Source organism: Cucurbita maxima, unplaced genomic scaffold (assembly GCF_002738345.1).
Source record: "Cucurbita maxima cultivar Rimu unplaced genomic scaffold, Cmax_1.0 Cma_Scf00002, whole genome shotgun sequence".
In the NCBI taxonomy this organism is placed as follows: domain Eukaryota; kingdom Viridiplantae; phylum Streptophyta; class Magnoliopsida; order Cucurbitales; family Cucurbitaceae; genus Cucurbita; species Cucurbita maxima.
This window is the reverse complement of record NW_019272018.1, coordinates 6,714,042-6,739,651: the sequence shown is the minus strand read 5'-3', so window position 1 is coordinate 6,739,651 and position 25,610 is coordinate 6,714,042. Positions and strand designations below refer to the sequence as shown.

The window sequence follows — 25,610 nt, the reverse complement described above, 5'->3', positions numbered from 1 at the left end:
AACAGCTGCTCAACTGTTTGAGCTCTTTCCTTCTATTATTCAAGAGAGGTGGTTGGTTCCGATTCAATGAAGGGTATAGTATGGCTCTTGGGAACCAGAGAGTCTATTAGTGTCTTTAGGTTTTTAGAGTTTGTGCAGCTGCGAAGATCACAGATATGAAAAGAACAAGGAAATCCATATAGAAATACAGTTTGACCGGGATTCAACACCAGTTACTACATCCAGATATGGAACAAGATTTAAGAAAACAAAACAAAACAAAACAAAACTTCAGTGTACAATCAAATATATTGTGTAGTAACTTTATTCTATAAATGGAAAACACGACAGGATATTATTTTGACCAAGCAACAAAGTATAAGTACATCTTTAGGAAATGATATATAGCATTCTTTCATCTATTTCTATGAATTTAGAAGGAAAAGTTCATAAAACTATACCTGCAGTTCATGCGTGATCATTGTCCCCCAGAATCGTATTCTTCCACTTGTATCTCACTTGAGCTCCCTCCCAAGTTCTCAGAATCGATCGCTCCTCCAGTTTCAGAAACTTTGGTGGCTTTTTGCAACTCATCAGTTACATTTGGTTGGGTTGCTAACTGTTCGTCGGTCAACTGCTCTTTCTGGATAGTTGGTTTTGGACGTCTGATGGCTTCAGCTGCTTCTGGCAGTGCAACAGGTGGAGGCTGAGGAGGAACCCATGTACGTTGAACTGGTTTCTCAGCAGTGAATACACTGGAAGAGCCTGTCTTCAACTCATTATTATCGCTCTCTGTAATATTAACATTTCTCTTCTCCCACCAAGGCACTGAAGCATTACCATTCTGATAGGTAACGCCATTGTTTCGCACCATGTAATTCAAACCTTCATCTTCTTGAGTCTGGGAGAAAAGGCCAGAATTGTTTTGCGTACCAACCTCCCAAGGCTATTACATTCACACAAAAGGAAAGTCAGTAAAAAAAAATTTGTTTTAGTTCACAAGAGAACGGTTGAAACAAATATATAGCAGAAGCCTCTACTTGTGGTAGATCTAGGATTTTTTTTTTTTTTTTTTTTNGGGGGGGGGGGGGGGGGGGGGGGTGGTTAAGCATAGCCAGTTGATTCATGAAAGATACCGAGTACAATATCCATTTCTGAAAAATGTCCGACCACTGTATTTGACAACCATTAGAAGTGTACCAAACCAAATTCACATATTGCCTGGAAAGCAGACAAAATATTTTGAGCCGCCAATGCAATGCAAGTCCACTCTCACAGTTATAAGCATTAGAAAAGAGTTTGGTCCTCAGAGTTAACTTCTAACAATAATCAGCTTTTTTCCCTAAATTTTTAAATCTATATTGATCAATTAAGAAAGAGGTTTAAGAATATTTGAAATGAAATTCAATCAAAACGTTCTTGGAATGATAGTAAAATTTTTAGTATGGAATCCAATTTAAAATTGGAGAGAGGATTAAAACATAAATGGAATTTTAAAAAAATGAAAATGAAATAAAAGAAAATTCATGACATTTACAAAGAAGAATGGGGAACTATTTCCCACCACGAAGAGAAATCAATCAACATAGATGATTTCCGATGTTGAAATGAGCTCACAAATAAGGAACCATTATCCAATCCAAAGTTTTGTGAACGATGAAAATTAAGAGGAATGACTCTCAATATACTTCTCCCTTCATTTCGATGTCCTATGAGTCAAAATGACACTAGCGACAAGCATAAATTGAAGGAAAACTTTCATCAAACAACCTTGGCTCTAGGAGCTAGGCGAGGATTTGATGGCTGTTGATTTGGGTTAGGAGGTAAATAATCATCGATGTCCTGAAAGGGAGCCTATTAAAAAACTTAGAACAAGTCTCACGGGGAGTTCAAGAGTTCAAAAAAAAAAAAAAGGTATGTGCAATTACAATTTAGTCCTCAAAGTAAGATATCGATCTGATTTCTCCATTTCCTATTTAAGAGAAAAAAAGGTGTGCACCTATTTTTGGCATTAATTTGGCACATGGACACTACCATTCAATTGTAATGATGTCATTCCTAACAAATGCAATCAGGCCAACTACATACCAACACCACCTTGCTGATGGAATTACAAATACCGAACACAAAGGAAAAGCCAGACTTCTTACTAATGACATGTTTTCATGTAAGGAACCAATTTCAAGGTCAAAGTCTATTCTACACTAAAGGCAATGTACTACTTACTCTAATATTAGATGGTTTTTCTCCACTCTGGACCTTGGCCATGGTCTGATAAGAAAAACAAGAAATTTGAATCAATATACAAAAAACTTGACCAAGATATTATAGAACACATCGATAACCAGCAGTAATAATTAACTATTAATAAATAATTAACTGCGCCATATAAGAAATCTGCAACTACGTAGGTCAAACCATGGTGTGACAAAATGCAGACTGTTCAATCAAATTCTCTCATCTGAGGTAATTTTCAGTTGAATTACCTATTTATATTGGAAACAAGTGTTTATGTTCAATGAATAACAGTCAATAGAAGCAACAATTTGCCAAATAGAAGCCAGTTTTCTTTTGAAGGATTGGATTCTGTAAGTTTACATATCTACTTGGAAGATAGAATGCTTTAATATGGGAACATACTCATGAACAAAAGAAGTTTATTATCCAGAAGTGACATAGAAGATTAAATTACCTCCATGTAAGACTTGGGATACGGTGCAACTGAGGGTTCAAAAGGTGTGGCAGACAAGGAAGGTGCAGCTGCATATAAAAATTTTAGGCATATCACAGTGATGTTTGTGTTTCAAAACAAAAAAACACCATACACAGAACAACATTTAAACTGCTAATAACAACCTGACTGCAAGCTATAGTCCACCTTGCCATTGGAATATGGCAGCTGCAAAATATTCAAATGAATTGAAGGTCAAAATTCAGTACGTAAAAGAGATCAGATACTATAAAACAAAGATATCATCTTAAGCCAGAAAAAGTTGGTCATTCTGTGACCACTTCTAGCTCTCACCTTTGAACTCATGGCAGCAATTCGGTAGTCTTCTTGATCAACAGTAGCAGTTCTTCCATACGTGGTTGCTACCAATTATTATACAAGAATTAAGAAAATTCATAATTAACTCAATATTTCTGATACTTGAACTATCATTCGCAAATATATTTCATGGTGCTGATTTGCTCATCTCCTTTACCAATAACGAAGTTCTTCCATTCATTCTCTCTGCTGATAATTTTAATGGAATTAGGAGCACCTATCAGCTAAACTCGATATTTCTGAAAGCTGAAATATCATTTGTAAATATGTTTTAATCAAATGATGTACAAATCAAGCACATGCAATATCCTATGATCTTGAAATCTAAATACCATTACCATCCAAGTAAAAAGGTGTAAAACTTCGAATGTGTTACAGTAATTCCATTTTTCTACAGTAATTCTATTTTTCTTTGTGTTACAGTAATTCCATTTTTCTTTATTAAAAACTTTTCTCTCAGATAGCTAGTCAGTAGTACCTTCCAATTTCTGAATGGCATTCAGCATCAACTTCATCTGCCCAAGCTGAGCATCCAACAAGTTGACACAGTTCTCAAACTTCTTTTTCTCTGAAAATTGTTGAAAAATCTTGTCAGTCCAAACAACAAAAGGAATTAGGAGACAGAAGAATAGAGCTAAAACCACCTTCATTTTTTGCATACAGCATCTCTTGACTCGCCTTTGCCACATCAGATGCTGCTGCTGCTGCTGCTTTGGCTGCAGCAGCTGCTTCCTCAGCTGCACTTGGTTTTGAATTAATTTTCTTCTCAGCGTCATCATCTTCCTTCACAACTTTGCACACCCAAGATTTCAACCTAGGAATAATAGATTTCTGAAACAGAGTACATGAATCAGATCTTACAGAAACATTACAAATATAGAGTTATTAAAAGAAGCACTCAGCACTATCAGTCAAATCTCAGATAGAAGTTTAGCATTCACATGCCAGAAATCTTCATACAACAGCAAGAACATACAGAGTAAGGGTTACCTTAATTACTATAGCTGTTCCAGCCCCCGAAACAGCCAGTACTCCTACAGCGAGAAGGGCATGAGACCAGTGGAATCTAGACCGCGTGATGATACCCCCACTAGAAGCAGCAGCAGCAGGCGGAGCGACACTGGCAACTGGTTGAAGAGATTGCATAGAGGGCTGTGGCTGAATTGTGCTCACCTTTCCATCTGTTCATGAATAAGAGAATAAAACATATGAATCATGGTAACTCAAGAATTCTCAAAACATAGCCTGAAGATGAAGAAAAAATAATGAGCTCTATCTTATTCCTCAGATTAAAATGGACCGACTAAACTAAGAGAGATCCATTTTAATTCCTTGGAGTAATCATCACCTTGACTCACAGTAGCTGTCAGTGCATTAGAGGGCGGGTCCTGTTTTCACACCCCCACAACGCCAAAAAAGCAGCAGTTAGAAGCAGCGTGGATATAAGCAAAGGAATCAACGTAAACGAATATTCTATAAGACATCTCAATGGTAAAAGAATTGGCTTACAGGCGCACGCCTGAAGGCTTCATCAATCTCCTCCTTCGTCAGACCTTTTCTTTCTAAAAACGATCGTCTGTAAACAACAGGAGAGCCTATTACTCTTGGGTGTTGAAGAAACTTCACAGCATTTTGCACCTGATCCTCTCTCATTGGTTCAGAGTTCACAAACACAGATGGCGGGGAGGTTTGCTTCTCAACCTCCACCATCTCATCTCCACGATCCTCGACCGTAGCTCGTGCAGGAGCTGGAGCTGAAACAAACACCAACCTTCAGCTAGTACTTGCATGAGAAGAAAACTAAAAACTAAAAACCAACACCGAAGCTCAAGGTTTCGACTTGGCAAAATCCAACTAACAATATACAGTGAAACCAAATTGCAAAAAGAAAGAATGAAGAAGAGAATCAGACCTGAATTCTGGGAGTTATTGTCATCTGATGGAGGAGCCGATTGAGTTGCCGCCATTGTAGCCCCTTCTCTAAGTTTTGCACATCAAATCCTTTGGGTCACAAAGAAATCTCCGAGAGAGGGAAAAGGGACGGACGGTGTGAACCGAAAACCGAAACCCGAACCAAATGAAGAATTGGACGGAAGAAATTGAGAGATGGAGAGGAAGATAAAAGGGGAAGAAATATCAGGTGAAATCCCCGCGTTGGAGCAGAGACTGGATTTTGCGCATTACGAAGCGCCTTATTATTATATATTTAGTTATTCTGGGGTCGAAAATTGAAAAATAAATAAATAAATAATCGGATAAATGTCATCAATATTCATGTCCCACCAAATGGAATGGAATATCCTCCCGAATTTCCCAAAAGCTCCCTTCCAAATTACACTGATTTAAGGGGAAGGCTCATTTTATTATTTAGAATTACTTTTTTTTTTTTTTTTTTATCACAACAAATTAGTGAATACATGTTTAATTAAGTATTTCCTTCTAAATGACTGTTCTTGAAATTATTCTTCTTCTTGAAATCCAGGATTTGTAGGTAGTTTCAAGCTAATTGATCTCACATATTGGTACTTGGCCTCAAATTTTGTTGATAATAAATTCAATGAATTTGGTGAATTTGTTTCTGAAAACTATAGATCCAAAGAGGTTGAAATTTCTATCTTGAATTATGAAAGTTTAATATGGTCTGCTTAATTCATACTCAATACTTGTAGTTCTTTCTAGGTTGTGGACCAAATAGCCAATAACTCATGGGAAGTTGTTGACCAAACAGCCAATAACTCGAGGGAAGTGGAGCACATTGCCATTAAACTTGAGAGTTAATGAATATAATTGAATCTTTTTTCTTTTTTTTTTTTTTCAATTCTGGTTGGAGAGGAGAAAAGAATTGATCAACAACTGTTTCCTAAAACCCATTAGCTAAATGATATATAACTAAAAATGCAATTTAACAAGCAAAAGATTCTAACCCTGAAGATTACAAGACTTAACTTGATAGCTTTAAATTATTTAGGAGCTTGTCCACCATGATTCTCTGTTGGACCCCACTCAGAGTTTCTGAGTTCATTATTGCATTAGAAACAACAATGGTTGTGGACGGGGAATCTGCATTGACCTGAAAAGTAGAGATGAGCAAGATAAGAAAGTTTATTTATTAGTAAAATTGATACAAGAAATTACATTTTCAAATTTCAAAGAACAGTAAAAGTGAAGGGCAATGCCAAGAGTGAAGACTAATTTCAACAACATATTAATATTATTAATATGACTCTCGTGTAAGGCCAATATAAATATAGTTCAATTGATTAAAATATATATTATCGACCCCATGTGTTAGAACTCACAAAGAAATATATATTTCAAATAAAGAAAATTTTTGTTGATGAAAATATAAGGTTAATATGTGCTAGAAGACAGCATGGGAAGAGAATTATACAGAGTAACGACCAATGTCTAGCAACAAAAATCTAAGGATTGAAGGAACATACCCAAACTCGGCCATTTATACCAACTGCCGTCTCGAATGAAAGCTTCTTCCCAAGAGATTCAAGAACAGGACATGTTGGCGAGCTTAGAAGCCTAGAAGAGAGGACCAAATCAACAATGTAAATGAATGATTAGAAGACTGACTTAACAGGGACGGAAAGAGCAATTAAGAAAAGCAATTTAGATTACATTCTTGATAAGCCAGTTGAACAGTCAAAGATGTAACCATCCTTTAGGTGGCCAAATCCAGCTGCTTTCCCACTAGCTATATCAAGAAAAATGATACTCACATGAGGCAAATTCCATGTAAATCACATCAACCAAAAACTGAGGAGAGAAACATGAACTTGCATAAAGTATGCAGGCCCTGCCCACCCCTCTTGAGAGGATGTGTTCACAGCAACATCACTATATTACATCGATCGACTGTTTTAACCTTCAAACGATTTATTGGATGCTGAGAGAGGGAGGATTTAACTAACCATCAGTGCATGCCAGCTCGGGATTCATACCTGGGTTTGCCTTCACCACCCGCACATAAAGAAGGGCACCCATCTACAAGACAGGGAATCAAGAAGGCATGTTTAAGGAGGATAAAAAAGTGAAACTGGTAACTTCAATTGAATACACTTATGATAGATACATATCCCCGAGTTAAGGTAAGTAGATTGCAAAGAAAAATAAACCAAATTCAAAAGGGTAAGAGAATACAACTTTACTGATATGCAAAAGATGTTTCTTAACCATCCCCACCAAAAAAGATGAAAGAAGAAACAGATAAGCATAACCTCTCGGGATAATAAATGAACTGACAACGCATAAAAGCTTCTATAGAAGGAAGACAGGAACAACTATAGGTCGTATGATTAATATAACAAAAATATGTGCACAAAAGTTTATACACACCTCAAACTTGGGAATGTTTCGTCTTGTACCTCCTTCAAATGCAAGAACAGGAAGAAAGGCCAATGAAGGACCTTTTATGTCAACAAGAAAATTCTGCATACATACAAAGTAAAAAAAAAGTATACTATGATAATTAATAAGGTAGTCAGAAAAATCATCATTGGTTTCCTAAGACTCATTAGACATGGATACCGGTCAAACCATCCAAGAAAATCAATCAGAGAGAGTAGTAGCCAGTTATTTCGTAATTGAACAAATACATTTAATTCAAACAATAATAAAGAAGCACTTACATCGGATCTAGAGTCAACCACGATTCCAAGTACGCAATCTTCTGCACATGGCACATACTGGAAAATAGCACATTTTATTAAAATTAAACACGGGAATAATATTGATAGTCGTTTCAATTGAAGAAACCCACCGAAACTAGCGGTTGAAGTTCACAATACGAAAGTTAACTGAAACAACAAACAATATAAGGATCCCCATAATCGATTGAAGAAAGTCGGTGCTACTGACCCTTTTCTGCGAGCTTTCAACCCAATATTTGTTTGGTTTTGAGAACCTTAATTTTCCAACTTTGGCGACAGAAATAGCATCATGGTCCTGAAAGATTATTTTTAGAAAGAAAAAAAATGAAGGTAAACAATCCCGTAAACAACACGACTGCAAATGTAACAATGCGAACTTTGACTGTCGAAAACTAAACGACATTTGAAGTACATTCGATTGTCCGCTCAAAAGTTTATGAAAACTAAATCTACAATCGTTGAGGAAATTAATGGTTGCTAAAACGGGATCAGAGACATATATGGAGATGCACAAACATTGAAAACAATAAAACCCTAACAGACACCTGTCGAAGACCGCCTCCAAGCTTGATGGTTTCGTTGGTCATGTTTGAGAGGTCGAGGACCACATCTCCTGGAACCTAAGCAATCGAAATTCCAATAAAGATAAACGAATACGCCAATTCATTTACAAGCTGCAGAACATCGAACAGGCAAAAAGAAGAGGGAAAACGAACAATGAGATTGATTTCGAACTTACAACTGGCTGATCAACCAGAATAGATGACGAACTAGAAGATTTTTCAACCATAGTTACAGGTACAATCCCTTCCACGAAGCAAACGAGATGTTGTAACAGTCAGCGACAGGAGGAATTGTGAGTGGAAGAAAGAAACCTATCTAGTGGGCGAGAGCAATGAACACGAAAGAGAAGTAATACGCGCGAACGAGGCAGACCGAATGGTTTCGAGGGTAATTAATATATTCGAAAAAAGATATTTATTTTTCATTGTTGGATCAATTTTATTTTGATTTGTGAATTTAAAAAAAAAAAAACCTTTTTATTTTTGTTAATTGAACAAAAAAGTAAAAGTATGAACATTTGTCTAGTCTAGAGTTTAACTTTTTTTTTTTAAATTAATTGTATTTTTAGATTTTAACTGCTTATTATACATTATTAATTTGCATTTATTACTCAATATTTGATTCTAGGCAAAAATTCTTATTAAACTCTACAAATCGCTTATGGAATGTTAACTACTAAGTTCTGACCGTCCAACCACTACATAAACCACTGAGGGAGAAAACTCTTTAAGCTCCCCTTCATTCGTCGCTAAGCCAAAGTCCCAGGTCTCCGAGTCAACCCGCACTTTTTCGAAGAATCCTGCACCATTAGACACACGATCTGCTAGGCCTTCCCTTTTCACCAGAGCTACGGGACATATTATATATATGCTCCAATAATAAACGAATGTTATCAAATTTTAACATAAATATAGTTTAACTAGTTAAGATGTACGTCTCGTTATTTATGGTACAAACGCAGGACCATCATCCTCGGAGTTCTCATTAAAAACCTGTATCAAACAATCTTATAACCCCAGAAGAATGTGATATACAAAATCATAATGTCACGACTTCCGTGTAAAAATATACAGAACAATATTACTTCATACACCAATACAAGATTAAGCAATCGACAATGCAAACAAAATGAAACGCCACATTCTAGCACTCGAACAACCTCAAGAATCAGGTATCTACTCGACCATAATTAGCCATGATTTTGAATCGGATCTAATCTCGGCAACGATGTTGCTCCCGTGATGTGTATAATCTTTTATCAAACCTTAATACCTTTACTGTTTACAGGATGAGTATTGGCATCAAGAAGAGTCTCGAGCGATCTCGCCTTTCGGCTCCGGACTCTACCAGCTTCTTTCAACAATTCAGACAACCTCCTCTTCTCATCGTCGACATCAGGATTGGCAGTCCCGAGTTTTTCCTCTCTCGTGCCAACAACATACTCCAACATTTCAATTGCATCATCCAACCTGTATAATGTCATGGGAGGAGAACTGATCAATGTATGAAAAAAGTGTGGAGTTGCATCATCTGTTGCTCAAAGGACTAGATTTCTAAACATTTCTTAATGAAAATGTAATCGCCCAAACCCACCGTTAGTAGATATTGTCTTCTTTGGGCTTTCCCTTCCGAATTTTCCCTCAAGGTTTTAAAATGCGTCACTAGGGAGAGGTTCCCCACCCTTCTAAGGAATGCTTTGTTCCCCTGTCCAACCGATATGGGATCTCACAATCCACCCTCCTCGGAGGCCCAACGTCCTCGTTGGCACACCGCCCGGTGTCTAGTTCTGATACCATTTGTACCAACCCAAACTCACCGCTAGCAAATATTGTCCTCTTTGAGTTTTCCCCTCAAAGTTTTAAAACGTGTCCACTGAAGAGAGGCTTTCACATCCTTACAAGAAATGTTTCGTTCCCCTCTCCAACCGATTTGGGATCTCACAGAAAATACTGAATATCGGTGGCACAATAACGAAAAGGACTTGGTTATGGAGATTTTCATAGTTCCAGACAGAGATTATGGGAAAAGGACAAATTCAATTACAGTATTGATCATTGTATGGTGATAGAAGGATGGTTACATTACCTGCCAATCGCATCATATGCTCCAGCAAGGTTGCTATAGACTCCGAGCGTGTCGGGATGATAAGGCCCGTATTCTTTTTCTAGTATGCTCTTGGCTTCTTCAAATAGCTCCACAGCTTCGTTAATAGCATATTTCTGAACACAAGCAAGCCCCATTTGATTAAGAGCTATCCCAAAGAAAGCAGATTTTTTCTCTCCGCTGTTGCGAAGCTTTGGAATAGCGTTCTTGAAGGAGTCATAAGATTCAGAATAGTTCCCTAACATATAATACAACACACCCATCTGGGCTTCAATTCCAGCAATCGTGCTTTGCTGTCCAGGGGCATTACTATATATCTTCAGTGCCTTGTGCAATAATTTGACCGCTTGCTCAGCTTCATTCATTGATTCATAAATAGCAGCAACATTAGTAAGACCACTAGCAATCTCCTCAGGAGGAATCCCAGAGATAGGCTTTTCATAAATTCGAAGGGCGTTTTCACAGTACGATACCGACTCCCTTGTTTTTCCAGTTTTGTTGTATAAATCAGCAAGACGAACATATACCGAACCAACTGCTGGATGGTTTTCTCCCTTGGTGGTCTTGTAAACAGTGAGAGCTTTCTGGTAAGCAAAAACAGCCTCGTCGTAACGGGACAGGGATAAGTACGAATCTCCAATACTGCAATCAACTGCAGCCACATCAGTCTCTTGGCCATTCGCCACCATAGCCATGCTGGCTAAAACTAGATGCTCGAGCGCAGCTTCATGATCTCCTTTTGTTTCACATATGAGACCCATAAGCCTCCTATCCGCAGCCTCCTCAAGAGAAGCAGGACCGACGTTCTTTTTGTGTATATTGAGAGCCATTTGACAAAACTTCTCAGCCTCATCAAATTGCAAAGCTTGAACATGGGCTTCAGCTAAATACCTATAGGTCTCACCAACTCTGGGGTCTGCTTCTCCAAGGACTTGTTTCTGCACCTCTAACCCAGTTGTATAACAGATTAGAGAATTTTCCAGCAGGCCCAGCATTGCATAGGTATCACCTAGCTGCATGTGACCTGCAAATTTGGCCAGCGCATGTTCCTGGCCTTCCTTGATGGCAGGAATCTCAATGGAATGCTCCAACAGAGGAATTGCCTCACTGTACTGGCCTAGACTACAGTAAATAGCTGCTGTAACGTGCAAACACATAACGAGTTCCAAGCTCGGTTTCCCATTTGCAGATAGTTCAAAAGCTTTTGCAGCACGAAGAGCTAATAAGAGAGCTTTCTGCAGATTCTCCCCTGAAGAAACTAAACTCCTAGCTTGCTTAAGCAGATAGGGTCCTAGATCAGGATTATCCATCATTGATTCATTGAAATCCTCGGTTCCATTAAGTATTTTCGAGCCTCTCAAAGGTGAATCTTTTTGTTTCTTCGAGTTAGAAGCAACCGGACTAGTTTTTTTCGAACTCTTTTCATTCTTTCTGCTAATAGGGGACTTATCAGACAAATCCTTGACACTGGAACTTGATTTTGGAGATGTCTCGTGATTCAATTGCAAGTGAGAAGCTTTTTTTCCAGAAGAAAGGCGTTTTGAGCTTCCAGGTTGGGAATTTTCTGTGCTCTTAATCTCTACAGATGGTAAATCTTTCACAGAATCACTGGGAAAATCATTTTCAGTCCTCTCTACAATGTCTTCTTCCTCCTTTATTATCTCTACCTCCCTCATCTCTCCTCCTACAAGATGATTCAGTTCGGAATCAATCCTGGATTCCCCACCATCTGATCCAAAGCTACGCCTTGAAGGAGACTGATCTGAACTTTGCATATCATAGACATTTTCATAAAGCTTCTCAATAGAGGTGTCAACCAAGCCATCAACATGGAAATCAACATTAACACTTCCATGGCTCTGAACACTCAACCCGCTCCTAGGCGACTTGTTTCCATACGACTCTTCCATATGAATTGAAGCACCGTTATGTCTATTCACAGCCCTTTCTTCATTAATTTCATCCATGACAATTCCCGGCATCTCAATCCACCAAAATCAGCAAAGAACACAGAAAAAATAGAAATATATCTGCACACCAGAAACGAGAAGAGTTCATACATATTTCCAATACATACGGGAAGCAATATCAATGTGAAAATGATGAACAATATTCAATAATAAAACAAAATGGCAACCGCAAAGCAGCTCAGTTGTGGGAGAAAGCACAAATAAAACAAAGATCGATTCATCCAAATTCGATGCGCGCAATTATCGCAAATAAACTCACCCAACTAACACAGAACTCATAATCATTAACTTTTTTTAACCAAAGCATTTCCACAAACAGCTTGCAGGCAATAAATGCAATCAAATAACAAATAACCCAAATAATAAATTCAATGCCAGCGAAATTGGGTATGAAAAGAAAACATAAACAGATCAAGCAATACTCAGAAATATAAACAAACCCCGCACCTCAAAAGAACCCCATGAAGAAGAAACACCAAGTGATTGCGCTCTTCGGAAGAAATAACAGCGAGAGAGCAATATAGATAGATAGATAGATACAGATATATATATATATATATCTATAGAGAAAGAGAGAGAGAGAGAAATGGGGTGTTTTATAGGTGGGAGACTAAGAGAGTAAGATGGAGAAGAAGAGAAAATCGGGGGATATGAAAAGGATTGGGTAATAGGATTGAGAAGAAAGGATAAGAGCGTGAAAGTGATAATATGAGCGGGACTTGGCGCCCACCGGGGGCGGCGTGCAGAGAAAGAGCGCGACCTCTCCCCCACCGGCTACGCCTGCAACTGCCGATTTTGCATTTTTCTGTTTCCAAAAAGCTTTCTTTTATTACACATTCTCATATGTCTCGCTGGAGAATTTAATTCAACGTGGCATCACTATCCTCTGGGACCGAAATGACGATCCTACCCTTCCAACACTTTTTCCAAAATATATTAAATCCTTCCTTAATCTTAATTCTCGAATGTTTCGTGCCTAATTTGTTTTAGTTTTTTCTTAAATTTTATAATTAATATTTATTTATGTATTATAAATACCAAATCCTAATTACCCTCTTTAACGTCTAAATTCCCACCTAATCATGGTTAGAAAATTACAAAATTTAATGAATTAGTCGATAATATTTTATTAAAATACACACATTTTTACATAATAGACGTAATATAGAATACCATGTCGTTCACGTTTGTTTTGTCACTGTCGAGTGGGTGGGCAACACGTATACAAAAATTGAGGAGAGAAAATGCTCGCCCATTCACGTGAGGCAGTAATTTACAAAGCACCCAGTGGTCCTATCTTAATTCCAAAATTCTCTTTCCCTATTTACCCTCCCTCCCCACATCCTTAAAATCTTCCACCAATTATTTAAATAATTGATTTCTTTCATTACTAATTATTCATTATTTACACACTTGATTAAAATAATAAAATATTGGTTATTGTACTTTATTTGCCATCGTTCAATGATTTATTCAACATCATACAGTAACTACTAAGATAATAATCAATAATTATTAAGTTAAATCTCATCATACACACAAATATTAAAATAACAAGCTATCTATATTCGGATGTATTTGTGGGAAAAAGAAACTTTTTGGAAGGTCAGAAGGGTAGTCTGGGAAATAAGATTGGATTCAGGCTGGAAGTTCATGGGATGGAGGAGTGGCAATCATTAAAATAAATATTTTATATGTTTTATATTTAATTAACCCAACAAAAATGAATGAAAAGGGAAAATAAATATTTATTTAGTCTATGAAATCTAACCAAATAAATAAACTAATATTTGAAGTGCCAGATGAAGTTACGGCTTTACTCTTTAGGTACTTACACCATAATTGTCTATCGATTAAATTTACACCCATTGACAAGTTTAAAAAATGTATTAAATATAAATATAAAATTTAAATGAAATACGTGACATGAGTATAAGGACTTAAATTAAAATTTTAAAAATGACTAAAAAATAAATAATAAAAATTGAGAAAATATCCAAGAATAAGACAAACTTCAAGTCTTGCCGACTTTTCTCTCTCCTTCTATATTCATGGTCGGTGGATAGGATTTGCTAGGCCCAAAACTAGCTCAATCTTCAAGAAGGGATGGGCTTTAATCTATTGGGCCGACGGCGGCCCATGTGTTAACAACAAAACTGAATAAATCAGATGGTACTGAAAAGGAAATTCAATTTGATTTTCTTAATGATTAAGCATTCTTAAAGATAATCAATCTTTAAATTATGTTTTTTTAGGAAAAAAAACATCCTTGAAAAAGCAAATTATGCAAAAATTGAAGGAAGGCTACTTGAGGATATAATGTTCATGGAGCTGTTCTATGTGTATAATATATACATGCCATTTGCTGCTAGAGCAATAGAAGCTTCATTTATATCAATCCAACAATTTACAATTTGGGTATCATGTTTATTGTAAGGACAGAGCTATAGCTATGATATCTATGTACAAACATAATAAGAAGAATAATCTTGGTGTGACGATCAATATAAATTTTCTCTTCGAAAGGAAAAGAGAATAAGGGTGAGCTTTTGTATCATGCAGGATCACGGCTACAAAGGTTGTAACCAGAGATAAGCGAACTAACAGCAAAAGCAACGAAGGCAAGGAAGGACATGCTGACTGATGCACTGGCCATCTGTGTGAACTCATCTTTTCCCCAATTCGATTGCCAGTCGTCAACACGTGTCGCAGCAGAGGAAGACGACGATATGAGAAGATATGCCAATACCTGCCAATATAATTGAAAAAACCAAGATTGCATCGTTAGTTAATGTAGAACAACAGTCCAAGTCCACCACTAGCAGATATTGACCGCTTTAGTCTGCTACTAATCGCTGTCAGCCTCACAATTTAAAACGTGTCTTCTAAGGAGAGGTTTCCCACACCCTTGTAAAGAATGTTCTGTTCCCCTCTCCAACCAATGTGGGATCGCATAATCCACTCCCTTGAAGACCCAGCGTCCTCGCTGGCACACTATCCAATGTTTGGCTTATATACCATTTGTAACAATCAAAACCCACCGCTAGTAGATATTGTCAACTTTGACCCGTTACGTATCACCGTCAGTCTCACAATTTTAAAACGCATATTCAAGGGAGAGGTGTCACACACCTTTATAAGGAAGACTTCATTCCTCTTTCCCACCAATATGAGATCTCACAAAAATAGACTAGAAATCTGAACCATTGAATTGGGTCAGTTTGTGGGGGCACCAAAAGGATTCTCTAAGCAATCCAGCGAGTTTCTTTTAGCCTAAGTATCCTATTCGTCAGGCTACAGAACCGTACAAAACAGACCTTTAACCATAGAAACACATTCATTGAAGCAGAGCAGCAGTGAAACACATGGCTATAGACATTAAACAATATTCATTCAGACCTGCAGATTTGCACAACTAACCTGATCCATGAAGAAGTCAAAGTAAGAACGGACGCGATGACGTATCATATGGTGCTTCTTGATTAGAGTATAGACAAGATCAAACGCTTGAAATGCCGCATACACGAATGCAATTATATTAACAGTGAGGCAGTACCTGTTACAGATGGGCTTAATCAGATAATATAAGACGGGCAAAATCATATAGACTACTGGAAAATTGCAAAAAGAGATAGATTCAAATCATTTGAACAAAATATGAGATATATCCTATAATTGATGAATTCTTCCAATACAAGGGAAGCTAAGAATAATGTCACACATGATTGATCACAAAAAGGCATGGAAATTATGCGAAAATCCTAACAGTGAGATTGCTTCCATTATAATCCTTCACTCACAGTACACACACTTGAAATTATACCAAAAACCAACATGAGAACTAAGAACTTGCAACTCAAAGCAGCAAATGACTCGGGGAAGACAGAAAAGTGGCCATGTCAGAGACTCAGAATATGCTTTAAGTTGTTGGTCACTGAATTAAATAGTCTAGCAAAGGAATTCATTTGGACAGTGTGAATAATTGAAAACTTGGCAATCAATAGGTTGGAACGAAGGCGACGCCTCCATTCTTAACATGCCATTCGTCATTTACAATGAGACGTACCTTGAAATTGAAAACTACATTTAAAGCACCTACCTCATGTGATGACAATGTAGTAGACAAGCAACAGAAGAATTTCAAGATCATTAATCACAATAATTGTTTCAAGCCATGACTCTCCTTGGAAGCAAATTTATAGGATTCAAATAATGGAAAGCTAATTGGTATGGTAAAAGATTGACAATGCATGTCCCAGTTGACGCTAACTGAACAATGAACTAAAATAGTACTGTGCAGCCCAAGGAATTGAGGAAACGACAAGTGTAGTCAATTCTGAAACAAATCAACAAAATCAAAATGTACAAATTCCTGAACAGCCAAAAGCAAATCCAACTTACAATATTCTCTAGTGTAATAGACATTAGGCGTCGAGTAGATTGTAAGAAGAAGAAGAAACCTGTATTCCTTGTAACGATCAAAGGAGTCGCCGCTCCATCCCTTAGTCTTATCAGACGCCATAACCGAAAACGAAATCAAGCAAACCGCCACTTCACACACTCTAAAACCTAAAGCCGCCTTCATCAACGCATCATCCTTCGACCTCCTCGGCGGCGGCGGTATTTGCTTCGGCGATCTTCCACCACCACCATCCTCCTCGACTCCACTCGCAGCCGGCCCTACCTTGGTCACAGACTGCGGCACCTCCTCCTTCATCGCCCGATTAAACATAACCTTAGACGAAGCCGACCTATCTCCAGGAAAGTTTGCGTACTCCGGCAGCTTCCGAGAACCAGCATTGGGAGACCGATGCGGCGAGAACTGAGTACTCTTATTATCAACATCAACAACAACAATCGACTTGGAGTTATCAGGCAGCTTCTCAGGAGATGCATACGGAGAAGCATAAGGAGACGTTTCGGGAGGGTCGCCGACGTCGGATCGGAGCGGCGAGTGGAAACGCAGCGGCGAGTGAGGAGACTCCATATGACTGAGAATTGACGACTCGGAATTTCTGGACGAAGAGTCGTACGATCTTTCAGCTTTCAATTTCGTCTCAATCATTTCTGCTTCAAACTTTGACAGTTTTTATTGAAGGATTTGCAAGAAAAATTCTTCGAGAGAGAGAGAGAGAGAGAGAGAGAGAGGAAGCAAAAATTACAAAAGAAAAAAAAGGAAAATGCAGTTTGAGGGGGGGGAAGAAGGATAGTCCACGTGGCATCATTTGATTATTCATTATCAAATCATGGGGAGAAAGATTCCGGTGGATTGGAATAATCAAACGGTGCTGATTACACGTAATGTTTTGTATGACGTGGCGAGATTTAATTTGAGGAAAAGGGTTGCAAACAGTGGGTTTTACCGTATTTTAGAGCCTCTCCGACAAAGTAAAGTGATTCCGTTTTTTTTTTTTCATCCTAATTTCTAACCTTTCGTCAAATTGAATGAGGCGCTCCGTTTACTCCCATCTTTACGACGTCGTTTCGCTCTTTTTTTGTTCATAATTGTCCACTTTAATTAAATGTATTTTATTTTATTTTGTGGACCTTATATTGTTCTTAAATACTGATATTATAGCAAATTATGGATTTTTTTTTCTATTATATTCTATAAATAACTCTAGACACAAATGTTAATCAGAAGCCAGAAAGAAATGAGACTAATTTTTTCAACCCAATAAGCAGCTTAAAAATTATTTGTGAGCACTAAAAAAATAAGGATCAACTAGGCATTAGCCGCTAAGGTCTTGAGACTCAAACTTGAATTCAAGACCTTGACTAGATCCGATCACATGATCAAGGAACTATTCATGAAGAAGAAGCTTCAGTCAACCTAACGAACAAAATGACTAGCGTTATTGGTCAGTGTTGGGCGGCCAAAAGGTTGCCACAAGTTTGTTTGGGGCAAGCAACTCGACAAATTGTCCAAGACAATTTTCCAGCCTTACAATGCTAAGTCGTCAAGAAATCCAAGGAATTTCAATAACTTAAAGGAGGTGGTGAGTTGAAATTTGATATTGCTCCACCAGCCAACAGAGCACAGTTCATAACATAGTGTTATGAGAATGGCACATACTAATGAACATCAAGAAAAGCAAGCAAAGATTCCAAGTTTAAGCATCAGTTTGTAATGTTATGCAGTGGACATTCCTTACTTTACCCACTCACTTCCTTCACACACACCAAGAAAAGCATCCTTTCACAGTGACCAAGCAATTCGTTCTGTTCACCAAAACGGAACCACTAGCAATGCCCTTACTACTTTAAGCCCACTGTTTATTTTTCATTCTCAACCAAAAGTAAGGGGGAACGAATCATTCTTTATAAAAGCGTGAAAACCTCTCTAATAGATGCATTTTAAAATCGTGAGATTGACGGCAATATGTAACGGGCTAAAGCGGACAATATCTTCTAGCGATAGCCTTAGGCTGTTTCAAATGATATCAGAGCCAGACACCGAGCAATGTGCCAACGAGAACACTGGGTCCCCAAAGAGGGTGGATTGTGAAAGCATTTCTTATAAGTGTGTGGAAACCTTTCCCTAATAGACGCGCTTTAAAACCATGAGGCTGGTGGTGATACATAGAGTCAAAGCAAACAATATCTACTAGCGGTGGGATTGAGATGTTACACCTATAGTTTCAGGTCCGTTTCTATAAATGGGCATGGTCTTTCTATATACTAGATGTAGGGCATGTTCACAGGCAAACAACAGGGTGCTCACAAAAACTCATCCAGAATCACACTATTATATGTTAAAATCATCAAAATTTGATACATACCTCAGGGGAAAAGGTAGTAGACATTATTAAAGACTCAAAATTTTTACTGAAAGAAGAAATGCAGTGGGAGATAGATACATAGCTGGAAGAGTCTTCTTTGCTTGAACCTTTTGTTACTGAGGCTGGAATTTTCTTCCTGTTGTCAAGGCAAGCACTGCAACTCTTTCAATTCAAGAAGGGAATTTGAAGCAGGTCGTGAGGTGAGAATCGAGCATACTTCACTCCGGTAACTTCAAACGGTTGAATAGTACGAGGAAACTTTGCTGAGGAACGACATAGAGGAACCCGAGATCTGCACCTTTGACGTATGGACCGATACCCTGCAGAATTGGAGATGAAATCAAATGTACTGATACAAGTAGAGCATGGTTCTTGTTCTTAATGAAGTTGTTATCAGTTGAATTACCCTGCCATTTAGTTGGAGAAGTTCTCCATCAACCCATTGTGGATTTTGGAACCCGAATTCAGCTATTCGTCCTTGACCTTTATAACTAGCAACCTGCATAAACAAGTCTTCTCTTAAATCACCCATACTTGGATTTAAACGAGTTAAAAACCGTTTCACGTTTATTCTCGAAATGTTTTGTAAAAACTAATATTTCTGAGCTATTTTTCTTTTATTCTCTTAATCGATGTTCTACACATGAGATGATAGTTTAGAAAGCAATAAAGAAAACACATGACAGCAGTAAGTAAACGAAAATGCTATTTCTCGTTTTTGACGTTTTCCCCGAATTCAGTTATTCTAAAACAATCCCGTCAAAACCTCCCACATTGTTCTGAATTCCTCAGTAACACATTGCGAAGTGCATAACATATACAAATCTCTCTAAGAGATGATGATGGTTATACTTACGACAAGAGGTGAGAAGTTGTAAGATCCCACGTTGATTGGAGAAGAGAAAAAAATATTCCTTATAAGGGTGTGGAAACCTCTCTCTAGTAGACACGTTTTAAAACCTTGAGGGAAAATCCAAAAGGAAAAGCTCAAAGAGAGCAATATCTACCAGCGGTGTGTCAATGTGGACTCACATTGGTTAGAGAGGATAACAAAACATTCTTATAAGGGTATAGAAACCTCTCCCTAGCAGACGTGCTTTAAAACCTTGAGGGGAAGTAAGAAGGGAAAGTCAAAAGAGGACAATATCTACTAGCGGTGAGTTTTGGCTGTTACAAAAGTCGAACACTACAGACTAGAAAAGCATACATTAGTAACCAGGGAAGTAGAAAGGACATATGGTATATACCACTCCCAGTTCATCTGGATACACTCCACGGCTGGCAGAGCGGTTTCCTCTCCCAATTTTAGCTCGAAAAGTGACCTGAATTTTATAAGAACATCAGATCGAGAATATGAATGTTTATCGAGACGTGCAAACAGAAAACTTGTGGTTTTACTGAACCAGTAAAACCATAACAATATTGGAATTCAATTCAGACCTGGCCTGCAGGAACATTAAGATCACCAGTCAGCTTTACTGCTTCCACATACTCAAAGAACTCCATCTCTGAAGGCTTGTCCTTGTCATCCACATCATTCCAATGTCCGAATTTTCGCCTCAACTGCACCACCTCAGTGCCATAAGGGCCAAATGCACCAACGTAGAGACCTGTCCCACAAGAAGTGTTATAACCATCTAGACATGTGGGTGCAACTAATTTCAAAACAAAAACAATAAACTCACCATCAAATGGATCTCGGTCTCCCCTCGATGTGATAATCCGATTGAACGTAGTATATTCAGATAGTTTACTCCGCTTCTGTGCTTGACTGACAGCCAGTTTGACTATCTCACGAACGTTCCTCGAAATCTGGTGAATAAAAATGGAAATTATTTTGATTCCTTTAAAAGGAAAAAGCCATTTCTGAATAAAAATGGATATCAATCTCACCTTTGGCGAAACCTTATCGACGCCCCAAAATGCCTTGGCAACATCAGCTGGCATAAGCTCGGAAACACCTTGGGCTGCTAAAGCTGCGACTTTGACCTTCGAGACTTTATCTTCTGCAGCATCGAGATCTAGGCCTCTTCCAGAAATATGCAGCACAAAAGAATCTCTATCCATATCCTTAATATTAGCTGGATGGCGAACATACTCATCCTTTGTAGGAGCCTCTTCGCTGTTATGTACAACCCCACCGATATAAAGCTTCATGTCCAAATCCTTTTCGTCGTCACTGGCATCACTGTTCTCTCCTAACGAAACCGTCTCAGGCTGAATCTCATCCAACTTGTCCATTTCATCGTCAGAACTGCCACTAGTCCCTGTTTTCTCATTATCTTCTTGCATCAAATGCTCAACAGAGTTAGCATCCTCTATGACTTCCTCAGGAGCATTGATATTCATTACTTTAACTTTCAATCCTGGAATTTTATCTTTCAAAAAATTTATCACACCCTTTATTCCCTCCTCGGTAGCTTCGTCCAAATCAGTGCCCTTCTCCTCATTTTGCTCCCTCGTGACTTCGTTCTCAGGAATGACTACAACAGTTTCATTCTTAACTCCGGATGTGGACGGGCTACTTGAAGGTTCTGATGGTGGACTTGTTGAGACTGTTGAATTTCCTTTGGATCGTTGCAAGTACGCTACCTGTAGCGAATACATATTGAAATAATCTCTCGTTAATATTGGATTCTGCTAATAGATGATAGCATCAGCTCCTACTTCAGAAAAATTAGACATAAATGTAGTCTTCGTTAGCTCACTGAACATAATAAAAGAAAAAACGTTAATTGCTTTCGAAGTGAGGATTCAGCGTAGCACCTGAATGACATATCCCCCTTCATCATCTTTGACAACAAAAATCTCAAACAGTGGAGTTCCTGGCGATGCAGTAACCAACTGTCTGTGAAGACAATAATTATCAGCCGAGTGTTTCCGAAATAATAACGACGTTTTCACAAAGGAGACAAAGATCTTACCTAGGACTGTAACCCCTACCAATAAACCTGCCAACTCCAGGAGTTATACGGATTAATCTGCCAAAGGGATCCTCTGAATCTTGAGAGTACCCCACCCACCAGCCCACCTGCTCAAAAATGGCTCAGAGGATGTTAACAAAATTTCATTTACAAGTAGATAGAATTGATTTCAGCAAATATCATGTCCTAGTCTAGAACTCTACTGTGGTTTCCACACCTTATAAAAAATATTTCGTTTCCCTCTTCAACCGATGTAGGATCTCACAATCCACCTTTTCCTTGGGGCCCAACGTCCTCATTGGCACATCCCCCGATGATTGGCTCTAATACCATTTATAAGATCTCAAGCCCACCGCTAATAGATATTGTCCTCTTTGGACTTTCCCTTCCAGGCTTCCCCTCAAGGTTTTCACAACACGCCTGCTAAGAAGAGGTTTCCACACCCTTATAAAGAATGTTTCGTTCTCCTCCCCAACTAATGTGGGATCTCACATCTATGGTCGTATTGAGAAAAGCCAATAAGAACACATTGATAATTCATAAAGAAAGCTCATCAGATGGCGAGAAGAAAACTAAAATGTTAATTTAAGAATGTCACGAGAGACGGTCAATTGGTTCAAATTAAAAGTTTATAACTAAGAATCATTTCTGTTACATTGTTCACTAGTAGCTTGCAGTACTCATTGGCAGTAAACTTAGAAAGATAGGAAGGAAAAAGCATCCTGATTCACTTAAAGAAAACAGTGACAAATTAAAATGTTTAGGGGCAGAATCCTCCAAGATTACCAGTCCACTTCCTGTGCATTTACACAGCATCGATGCATCTTGGTATCGCTCCTCCTCTATTGCACTCTGCAATGTATAAAATAACATTAAGAGGTGACCCCAAATTTGACAATCTTGTAAATCATATAAATCTTGTTTTGACCTTCAGCTGGGACATGATTTCAGCAACACTATCCTTTTGTGTAGTGTCAGCTATAGCCAGTTTCAACTTTGCAGCTTCTTCAAAATCTTCTTTCTCCACGGCCTCTTCAAGTTGAAACTGTAACACACCGACCAGACCTCATGAGCCAATAGCAAGTAAACTAAGATTGTTTAAGCTACTACCCACAAACATATTTGTTCGAATTACCAGACTGAGTCATGTTCAAAAGCTGAATATGTAAAGATTAATTCAACCAACAGACCCCAAATTTTGATTATGAAGCATTAAAAACTCAACTCTAATCATCAACTAAGCAGCGAACCAGAACCCACTTGATAAGATCCACAATCAATCAAATCTTATGCACACAAATAATGATAAAAAGAAGTGCACCTTGAGAACAGAGGCAAAGCTCTCGGCCTGTTCCATTTCAGAGAAATAGCGGCTCCACCGACTCCAATCCCATTCCAAAGAAGAAGGAGAAGAAGAAGACCTAATATTACTGCAACTGCCGCTGATATTATTGTCATTTCCACTGCAACGACAGTACAAGGGAGAATTCCTGGAATTCCTAGTCGAAGTAATCGAAAGCTTGCCCTGATTCTTAATAGCGCAACCCCAACCCATAATCAGCCTCGAATCATTAGATTTCTTGAAGGGTAAATCGAAGCAGCAAAAGGGAGTGAATTGAAGCATGGGTATAGCTTGGCCGGCAACCCATGAAGTATTAGCGACCCCCATCTCAAAGATTTCACCGTTTCTTCTTCTTGTTCTTCTTCTGGGTGGCGTTAAATTATTTTTGTGTGTAGGTATGAGACGGAAATGAGAGAAAGAAGGCTGTGATCGATGAAAGGATAGAATCCTTCCCCTCTTGGATAACTTTTTAGCCTATTAGAATAAGAATACCCATCAAATTTGTAGGTTTCTTACGTGATTGTTCCCCACGAAGAGAAACAGCTCTCGTGCCACCAAAAAGGAAAGGGAAGTTTTTTTTTTTTTTTTTTTTTTTAATGTTCTTTTTAGTGGTTGGTTTAAATCTTTTGTTCATATTCCAAGTCTTACACATCTCAATAGTCCTTCTAAGTTTATGGATCTTATGTAATAAAATCACCTTACAACTTGTAGCCATGTTAAAAATATTTTTTTAATTTATTATTTAGATTCGAGAATATTAGATTGTATATATTTTTTGGGAATAAAATTTGTTGTTACTTTTTAGTATTAATGTATAATTTGAATAATTACTCAAATTAATATTAAAAAGAGCTATTCTACACAGTAGAAATGGATGTATACACAGTGAACATTGATTATAGTATGAGAGAAAAAATTGGAAGAAAAATCCTCATTAGCTAAAACTAATTCGAACACTATATTCCTCCTCCCTCCTCCCAGTCTCAATCCTCAACCATCCCCCATATTATTTGTATTGATAAAATTTGAACGGTTAAAAATCATAGTGTGCTGATCTTAATTAAGACATACGTTGTGACTAATTCACTTATTTAGGCAACAAGCTATCCAATCAACTTGAGATTATCAAGTAAAATATAGTGATCATTATGAGTAAACAACATATATTATATTAGATTATTGAGAACTATCTAAATCAAGTATGACATATGTCTTATAATCTTTTTAATCCAAAACAGTCCTATCACAATATCTTACCCAAAAAAAAAAAATATATAAATCATTTCAATCCGTTCACCTTTTAAAGATCAAATATCAACACATTTCCCAATCACTTGCTTTGAATTCTTCACTTGGTATTTTGACTTCTATCGTTGAAAGCTATTGATTTTATCGGTGTGATACCAACCGTTTAAATTATTTTACAAATAAAGTGTTTGATGGTATAAAATATATTGTTTCCTTGATTGAACAAATTTATAGTTAAAATAAATATTTTCAGTAATAATTAATTACATCAAATATTGAGCACGTTTTTTTAAAATAAATATTATGGTGAATAATTGAAGTATATAAACACACCAGATAAATAATTTCAGAATTATTAATGACATGCAATATTTTTATGTTTTATTTTGTATAATTTAGGCTAAATAACACAGAACTATTAAATTATTTAAAAATATACATACTCGTCATTAAAACACAAATGGGAAATTAAAGAATTAAAATAAAAAATACAAGATATCACACACAACCAGATTAAAATCGTCATTATCATTTATTTAATCTAAAAAAATATTGTTAGCATCACTTACCAAATCAATTTCTGCATAGTAACTGCCTATCCTATGTGAAAAATATGTCATGTAATTCTTCTCATTTCTTTTCACAATTTTGAAAGAAAAAAACATACAATGATATCTTTGGAATGAAGTTCAAAGTATAAAAATAAAAATAAAAAATAAAAAACTCAAAATAATTTGTTAAAAGTATATGTATTGATTTTTTTTTTTTTTTTTGATAATTGGTTTTTTTTTTTTTTTTTTTTTTTTTTTTTTTTTTTTTTTTTTGGATAAATCATTTCCATAATTGTCATAGACAAACGTGTCAGCTTAATAGTGATGACNCTTTTTTGTACTTACTGATTGGTCTTTTAGTCACAAGTTTCATCATAGTTAAAAAAAAAAAAAAAAAAAAAAGGGATCAGAAAAATATACTTTCTTTTCATCAACCC

At 37.3% G+C, this 25,610-nt stretch overlaps 5 protein-coding genes across 5 annotated transcripts; all 5 read right to left on the bottom strand.

Annotated features, from left to right (window-relative positions):
• Window positions 1-269: 269 nt before the first annotated feature.
• LOC111499300 (peroxisomal membrane protein PEX14-like) lies at window positions 270-5,218 on the bottom strand. The gene is made up of 11 exons (XM_023150866.1): window positions 4,941-5,218; window positions 4,538-4,782; window positions 4,377-4,416; window positions 4,019-4,209; window positions 3,673-3,859; window positions 3,507-3,596; window positions 3,005-3,072; window positions 2,836-2,878; window positions 2,672-2,739; window positions 2,206-2,250; window positions 270-925 (listed from the first exon to the last, which is right to left on the bottom strand). The coding sequence occupies exons 1-11, from the start codon at window positions 4,993-4,995 to the stop codon at window positions 458-460; spliced, it is 1,500 nt and encodes a 499-aa protein (XP_023006634.1). The 5' UTR covers window positions 4,996-5,218; the 3' UTR covers window positions 270-457.
• A 546-nt stretch (window positions 5,219-5,764) lies between these two features.
• LOC111471933 (putative exosome complex component rrp40) lies at window positions 5,765-8,631 on the bottom strand. Its single transcript, XM_023117608.1, has 9 exons — window positions 8,429-8,631; window positions 8,235-8,309; window positions 7,898-7,984; window positions 7,669-7,725; window positions 7,376-7,468; window positions 6,952-7,024; window positions 6,659-6,734; window positions 6,472-6,562; window positions 5,765-6,098 (listed from the first exon to the last, which is right to left on the bottom strand). The coding sequence occupies exons 1-9, from the start codon at window positions 8,477-8,479 to the stop codon at window positions 5,970-5,972; spliced, it is 732 nt and encodes a 243-aa protein (XP_022973376.1). The 5' UTR covers window positions 8,480-8,631; the 3' UTR covers window positions 5,765-5,969.
• Window positions 8,632-9,231: 600 nt separating this feature from the next.
• LOC111497675 (protein KINESIN LIGHT CHAIN-RELATED 3-like) lies at window positions 9,232-13,137 on the bottom strand. Its single transcript, XM_023148553.1, has 3 exons — window positions 12,774-13,137; window positions 10,339-12,386; window positions 9,232-9,722 (listed from the first exon to the last, which is right to left on the bottom strand). Exons 2-3 carry the CDS (start codon window positions 12,336-12,338, stop codon window positions 9,512-9,514), a joined length of 2,211 nt encoding a protein of 736 aa, XP_023004321.1. The 5' UTR covers window positions 12,339-12,386; window positions 12,774-13,137; the 3' UTR covers window positions 9,232-9,511.
• Window positions 13,138-14,676: 1,539 nt separating this feature from the next.
• LOC111471736 (CASP-like protein 4A2) lies at window positions 14,677-17,507 on the bottom strand. Its single transcript, XM_023117437.1, has 3 exons — window positions 16,787-17,507; window positions 15,747-15,882; window positions 14,677-15,075 (listed from the first exon to the last, which is right to left on the bottom strand). Exons 1-3 carry the CDS (start codon window positions 17,389-17,391, stop codon window positions 14,881-14,883), a joined length of 936 nt encoding a protein of 311 aa, XP_022973205.1. The 5' UTR covers window positions 17,392-17,507; the 3' UTR covers window positions 14,677-14,880.
• A 1,536-nt stretch (window positions 17,508-19,043) lies between these two features.
• LOC111498698 (protein EXECUTER 2, chloroplastic-like) lies at window positions 19,044-23,929 on the bottom strand. The gene is made up of 11 exons (XM_023150040.1): window positions 23,354-23,929; window positions 22,961-23,077; window positions 22,819-22,884; window positions 22,033-22,139; window positions 21,875-21,956; window positions 21,002-21,700; window positions 20,794-20,920; window positions 20,549-20,718; window positions 20,356-20,430; window positions 19,515-19,607; window positions 19,044-19,428 (listed from the first exon to the last, which is right to left on the bottom strand). Exons 1-11 carry the CDS (start codon window positions 23,699-23,701, stop codon window positions 19,327-19,329), a joined length of 1,986 nt encoding a protein of 661 aa, XP_023005808.1. The 5' UTR covers window positions 23,702-23,929; the 3' UTR covers window positions 19,044-19,326.
• Between the last annotated feature and the right edge of the window lie 1,681 nt (window positions 23,930-25,610).